This window comes from Gastrolobium bilobum, unplaced genomic scaffold (assembly GCF_033153095.1).
Source record: "Gastrolobium bilobum isolate Gb01-03AN ecotype WA unplaced genomic scaffold, APGP_CSIRO_Gbil_v1 utg30568, whole genome shotgun sequence".
In the NCBI taxonomy this organism is placed as follows: Eukaryota; Viridiplantae; Streptophyta; class Magnoliopsida; order Fabales; family Fabaceae; genus Gastrolobium; species Gastrolobium bilobum.
This window is the reverse complement of record NW_026895368.1, coordinates 54,680-62,157: the sequence shown is the minus strand read 5'-3', so window position 1 is coordinate 62,157 and position 7,478 is coordinate 54,680. Positions and strand designations below refer to the sequence as shown.

Below are 7,478 nucleotides of genomic sequence, written 5' to 3'. Positions count from 1 at the left end.
TTCAGCTAGCACATGCTAGTAGAATATAATGCCATTTTTAATTGTAGAAATGTGTAATGCTGCACAATTGTATACGTATCTTATGATTTGAATTTTAACCCAAAAAAAAAAAATTGATCTCAAATCGAATATCTACCGATAGAAGGAAACTCGACCATAATAGTTAGTTAAATGTCCTAATTAATTTTCTGATTACGATAGCGGGAGTTACAACATTTTCTAATTAGTTTACTAAACAAAAACTTTTTTCCCTTATACCAATCAAGGATTGGCTAGTCATCCACTCAGACACAACAAATGAGCAATTTTAATATCTTGTTTGAACCCATAGGTCATGAAGAAATAACACATCACATTAAACAGTAAGATAACATAAAGTATCGGTATTACAATTTTAAAAATATTTATTTCGATAAAGGAGTGTAAAGAGGACAATATTATGGATATATGTCGCATCAAAAGATCAAACACAGCGTAAAAATAAGGCTAAGAAGAAAGAAGAGCCCCAGCCGAAAACGCAAGCGGAAATTGTGAAACCGTGGCACAATCTACTTTTTTGACTTGGCCATGATCCAGCCGTGTTTGGTAGTAATAATCATAATCATCACCATAGTTAACGACATTATCACAACAGTTAAGTAAATATTCTTTTTTTCTTTTTATCATCTTGTGTGTATGTTAAAACTAATAACCGCGTCAATAATAATATTTATAAATTTTTTATTTACAAACTCTTACCTATAATATTGTATATTAAGAGTTATATATTTCAGCACATAATATTCTATTCTTAATACATAATATAATTTATAAGAATTTATTGAAAATTTTTATAAATATAACTTTTCTCAATAATAATACTAAAAATTAACCAGTCAAAAGTCACATCCGTGGAGGCTAAAGAGAAATCTAGGGTGTCAACTTTTTTATGATTGACCAACCAACCAACAAAAGCAATCTCAATCGCACCTCGTCGCATGGGATCACTCCCCTAGCACGAGAAATTGACCAGCCGAGAATTTGGAATAAGAATCCAACGGCGCAGAGACGTAGGGGTAACGAAAACGGACGAGTCTTTTTCTCTCTCTTGCTTTTCTTTTTTATTTTATTTTATTTTTTTCTTTTAAAATGTTCTCTCTGAGTCAGCGAGGCAGAAAGAGTTAAAAAAAAAACACATGATACTCGTCCTCACTAGTCAACACGTGTCTCCACCGGCGGTTACCGATAACCGGCGAACCTTTTGTAGGTCCCACCACCATCTAATTTTTTACAACCCAAAAACACACACATAATTTAAAATAATAATAATAAGAAAGAAAAGAAATTAAGATATTATTTAATGAAAAAATATTTATCCGCCATTTTAATTAAAATAATTAATTTTTTTATTTAATATTAAATTTTTTAAAAAAAATCTTTCATTTTTTTCGACCATCATTTTTATTGTGTTATTCTTTTTCTCAACGTAAAATATTGTAATTTTGATTTAAAATGACATGATATTACTTTAAAAATAGAAAAAAGATATTGTAACAACCAAGTGTGTTACTATCATGTTACTATCAATTAATTTCATCATTAGATCTATTATGTTGATCTAACGGTTATATTTATTTTCATCTTTGTATAGTCATGATTTTTTAAATTTAATATTTTATATTTATTTCTACCTTTATATGGTTATGATTTTCTATATGTAACGTTTTCACTCTAAATTTGAAAAATCATGACCATACAAAGATGAAAATAAATATAATCGTTGGATCAATATAATCGAGCTAACGGTAAAATTGATTGATAGTAACATTAACACAACTTGGTTGTTACAATATCATTTCCCTTAAAAGTATTAACACTTATCCTTTATTTAATTATAAATTAAGATATGATTTAAGGGAGATAAGGCCATGGGAGGGGTCCTCAATTGGATTTTGCTCGAAAACCTTCCTTCATCTGATTTGCAGAGACTATCCTAAGAAAGGACCAACCAGAACCAAAGAACTTCTGGGTAGAGAGAGAAAGTGGGTCTTTCGCTCTCTCTTTTTTCTCTCTGTGTGTTGTGTACGCGTGTGTGTATGTATGTTGTGAGGGTACATGCAAAACGGTGAGCTTGGGATAGAGAAAGAACGAGTTGAAGTTTGGTGTTCGATTTGCAAAAAACTGCCCCATCAAGTACTCTTGTTGTTTTTTGGGTTTTACTTCTTATCCAAACTGTAAGTCTCTCTCATCGTTCTCTCTCTCTCTCTCTCTCTCTCTCTCTGATTTTGTGGCTTTCTTATAAATAAGCTGGTTTGTTTCTATGTGGTTGGATATCAGTGAAGATTATAGATTTATGGAGATCTAACTAAAAATTTGTTTTTTGTTGAATCCTGGGGTACAATGATTAATGGGTTTGTTCAAAATTGATTTTTTTTTTTTTTTTTTTTTTTGGTTTTCTGCATTGGGGTGTGGATTCATTACTTGTGTCGCATTTGATTCCCTGAACCGGTTTCGTTCGATTGATGCTCCTGTTATTTATAGTGTTTGCTTCACGGGATCTCTCTGTGAATTTGGTTCCGGAAGAGGCATTTCCCCTCCCCCCCATTTTTATTTTTTCTAATCAGGGACTTTATCTTTGTTCATGAGAAAAAAAATGTGATTGTGAATGGATTCCGATCTGTAATTTTGTTTTTGTCGTGTTGACGTTTCTGGGTATTTAAGTTTTCAAGAAGGGTTTAAGAGGGGAAAAATGGAACTTGTGTATTGGATTTGAATATGATTATTTCTGTTTGAACAGGTTTCTGGTTCATTTTGACCGTGGTTCTGGGGACTTGTTGCAGCGCTGAGATTGTTAATCTCTTTGCTGTTGAATTTGTCACTTCCGACAAAGACAGAAGGAGGCACCAGATCGAAGGCTGAGTGTTTGTTGTTGTTGTTGTTGCTGCTGCTTCTGGTTCTTGTCGCAGAGATATGTTGGATGGTCGTTCCTGTGTGGTTCCTGGGTTGTTTTCCAACTCTTGCCAGACTGAGAACAAGTGGTCTTTCATGAAATACCTGCCGGACTTGGACATAAAAAATGGCAAGCGCCCTTTAGACATCGACTGCGATGATGAACCCCAGCCAAGGAAGGTTAGCAAGAGATTGGATTCTTGCCATCAAGGTGAGACGGTTCCAATTGTGTTTCAACAGCAATCTTGTCATGCTAAGGATTCTGTTGTTGCACAAATGGATCAGGATGGCTCCACCATCCAGGATCAGTTGAAGGATTGTGAGCCGTTTAGTAATTGCCAGAGAGTTGAAGAGGCTGAAGCTTTTTCTATCCAGCTATTTGCTGAACAAGAACAACACAACGCTGGGGATTCATCGGAGTCCCGTGACCATCAATATGATAAACAGCAGCAGGGTCAGTCTGGGGATTCATCCGATTCTGATGTTCACTTTCAGCAAGCTGATGACCAGCAGCATCTTGTAGGGAATTTATTGAATTCAAGTGACCAGCCTCCTGATGAGCAGCAAGAGCACCATGCTGGGGATTCATCAAATTCTGGTTCTCTCTTGCCACGCATGAATCGAGACAGCTCAATCGCCTGTCTCAGCCGCTGTTCTAGGTCTGATTATGGTTCTCTTGCCTCACTGAATAGGAGCTTTCGCAACATAATCCGAAGCGGTGAGCTCTATACATGGAGGAGACTGAATGGTATCATTGAACACTGGGTTTATTTTTCTTGTGCCCTCCTCGAATGGGAGGCCTATGATGTAATTCGCGAACGATGGATGCATTTACCAAGGATGGCTTCTAATGAATGCTTTATGTGTTCGGATAAGGAGTCTTTAGCTGTAGGTACTGAACTACTTGTATTTGGGAGGGAGCTGAGATCCCATGTCATTTATCGATACAGTCTTTTGACAAACTCGTGGTCATCTGGAATGAGGATGAATGCTCCAAGATGCTTGTTTGGATCTGCTAGCCTTGGAGAGATTGCTATTTTAGCTGGCGGGTGTGATTCAGACGGACATATCCTTGACTCTGCTGAACTATATAATTCTGAGAATCAAACATGGGAAATACTCCCGAGCATGAAGAAGCGCAGGAAGATGTGCTCTGGGGTGTTTATGGATGGAAAATTTTATGTTATTGGGGGAATAGGTGGAAATGATTCTAAGATTCTTACATGTGGTGAAGAGTACAATTTACAGACTAGAACATGGACTGAAATTCCTAACATGTCACCGGGGCGTAGTGCAAGGGGATCTGAGATGCCTGCAACAGCTGAGGCACCGCCTCTGGTTGCCGTAGTAAATAATGAATTATATGCTGCTGATTATGCTGACATGGAGGTTAAAAAATATGATAAGGACAGAAAATTGTGGTTTACCATTGGGAGACTGCCTGAACGAGCAGTATCAATGAATGGTTGGGGTCTTGCATTCAGGGCATGTGGAAATAGGCTTATTGTCATTGGTGGGCCAAGGACTCATGGTGAGGGTTTTATTGAACTCAATTCATGGGTGCCCAGTGAAGGACCTCCTCAATGGCATCTACTTGCCAGAAAACGGTCTGGTAACTTTGTCTATAATTGCGCTGTGATGGGATGCTGAAGAATTGAATTGTGAAAGTTACACATTTTGATGCTTCAAATCCAACGAGTTGCACAACATTGATTCATCCATTGACACAGGATTCTTGCTAATTGGTACTTTCCCTCTTCTTTTTTTATGATATTTTCCTTTCAAAAGCGGGGGAGGACGGGGAGGAGATTCAGTTATTACTCAAGATTGGCTGAAAAGTTTTCCGGGAAGGAGTTCTTCAGTCCTTTTTTTTTTTTATGTTTGAAATTTCAGTTACTATTTTGTTCCATTGAAATTGGTATCTTCCCCCATTTCCATTTACATGAAAATTTTCAAAGCTTGGTATCATGTAGCACAGGAATAGGTTAAATAATTGAAGTTCCAACACAAATGTAGGTTATTGTTGTTGTCTGTTTAAGTTTTTTGCGGACATACAACTAGGTATTTAATTTTCATGATCATAAATTTTCTCAGCTTAAAGGATGGAATAATTCCCGATGGTTGTTTAACTAATTTTGGATTATTTATCAATCCAATTTTCCATTTGAATTCGGGGACTATGTATTTTTAGGTATATAACCATTACATTTATTACTTGTTGCAAATCTTACCTGCAGCCATAATATATTTTTCTGCCTTCGTATTGTGTTAAGTCAGAGGTAAAAGTCTGTATCTGACGCAAAAAGAGGCCGACACCAACCTGATTACGTTATCTTATTTCACGTTAGTTTATCTGATCTTAGTTGCGTAGTTATCCTGAATCTTAGTTGTTTAGTTATCCTGAATCCTAGTTACTTAGTTTATCTTATCAGTATTTTTATAACAGTGATTTACTTATTGTTACTCTGATAGATCAATCTGTCGAATCAGAGATTGGTAAGTTAATATAGGATCTGTTTGTCCTCTCTCAGTTACCTATAGGAGAAGTACCTTAAAGATAAGCGGATCACTGTGCGTTATAATATAACGACATAGTCAAGACGTGGGATGTGTGCACAGTGACAAGCTAAGAGAGGGGGTTTAGAGTGTGTGTACTTTATTGGTTTAACTCTTTATTTATAGATATGTTACCTGGCAAGAGCGGATTTTGGGCCTCTTAGAAGTATTGGGGGTCTAATTGTTGATCCATTGCTGCCATAGTAGGATTAGTATAATTAAGGAATATTTCCTTAATTTCCTCTTAGTTGTTAGTCCTATTTGAGCCTTCTAGAATGTAGGCCTTTGTCAGGTCCATAACACTCATCTTACCAATAGTTATCTTAGCAGTAGAATTAATTATTTATTAGATAAGATTACCTTATCTGTTGATGGCGTTAATCTTAATCATGCTATTAAAGAGATTATCCACTAATCACATAATGCAAGCAATTACAATCTTCCTCCTTAGTTTTCTCTTTCTCCTCCCCACCTCTGCTTCTCTCCTTAAAGCGCTTAACTGGTGCTTTCATTTAGAAGTGAGCACTGCGGGGTGAGAAGGAGAAAGAGAAAATCTAGGAGGAAGATTGAAATTATGAGTGGTCTACATTGAATTATTGATTATGTCACAAGGCTGCTAGATGTCAGAGTTGAAAATGGGAGATTAAAGTTATGAAGGATTGATGCACATGGGATGATGATCATTTCAAAATGGATTTAAATTTGACAGGTTCTTGGAATTGGTCTTTTGAGCAAGGCTCATGAGCTCCAATATTTTTCGCTCTTTTGAGATCATTTTAATTCAGTTTTTAATTTTTTTAATTTTTTTTTTCTTTTTATTTTCATGAAAAATAGTTTCTAATATCGATTAGGTTCTTGGAATTGGTCTTTTGAGCAAGGCTCACGGCTCACGAGCTCCAATATTTTTCGCTCTTTTGAGATCATTTTAATTCAGTTTTTAATTTTTTTTTCTCTTTTTATTTTCATGAAAAATAGTTTCTAATATCGATTAGGTTCTTGGAATTGGTCTTTTGAGCAAGGCTCATGAGTTCCAATATTTTTCGCTCTTTTGAGATCATTTTAATTCAGTTTTTAATTTTTTTTCTCTTTTTATTTTCATGAAAAAATATTTTCTACTTTCTAATATCGATTAAGTTCTTGGAATTGGTCTTTTGAGCAAGGCTCATATGAGCACCAATATTTTTCGCTCTTTTGAGATCATTTTAATTCAGTTTTTTAATTTTTTTAATTTTCATTATCTTTTTATTTTCATGAAAAATTGTTTCTAATATCGATTATTTTTATTTCCTTTGTCTATTAAGGGCAATGTAAACCATGGTAATGTTTGATTGAATAAAAATATTATTAAGAATTGTGGTTACTTTGAATGTTTATCTTGTTTAGGGCTTAATGTTTTATAGTGAATGTAGATAAGTTATCTATATTCATTCTCAAAATGATATCATTTTGAGTTGAAAAATTAAAAAATTATAATGAAAGGGCTATTATAACACTGAAATAAATTATACTTACAAAAATACCTTGATTTTTACCTCAAAATGATGTCATTTTGGATTTAATGTAGATAATTTATCTACAATGACTAGGGGTGTTCATCAACCGATCCAAATCGATTCAAACCGCAGTGACCGAACCGAAAAATCGATAACCGAAAAAAACTCGTAAATTTTAATTAGATTGGATCGGTTTTCGGATGGGTTGGTGAAAACCGATCCAATCCAAACCGATCCAATATATTAAATCTCCTCTACCTACTTGGTCATTTCTCCAATCATAGCTCAAAAATTTTCAAACCCAAGACATATTAACCCATCAAGTAAACCAAAAAAAAAACGTAGTAACATTTCATTAACAAAATTTCATCTGTGTAGAGCTTCATATCTCATTGCCACAAAAAAACTATATTATCGTTTAATGATATTTTTGAATTTAAAAAAATGTTTTTTTTTTATAAAGTCAATATATACAAAAGATGTTATTTGCACAATAATAAT

At 34.7% G+C, this 7,478-nt stretch overlaps 1 protein-coding gene across 1 annotated transcript; it reads left to right on the top strand.

Moving 5' to 3' along the window:
- The first annotated feature begins 1,917 nt into the window (after positions 1–1,917).
- Positions 1,918–6,782, top strand: LOC133307525 (F-box/kelch-repeat protein At1g26930-like). The gene is made up of 2 exons (XM_061508050.1): positions 1,918–2,213; positions 2,777–6,782. Exon 2 carries the CDS (start codon positions 2,950–2,952, stop codon positions 4,576–4,578), a length of 1,629 nt encoding a protein of 542 aa, XP_061364034.1. The 5' UTR covers positions 1,918–2,213; positions 2,777–2,949; the 3' UTR covers positions 4,579–6,782.
- Positions 6,783–7,478: the final 696 nt, after the last annotated feature.

Excerpts from the sequence above, each read along its gene's own strand:
- LOC133307525 (XM_061508050.1), top strand. The coding sequence starts at position 2,950 with ATGTTGGATGGTCGTTCCTGTGTGGTTCCTGGGTTGTTTTCCAACTCT.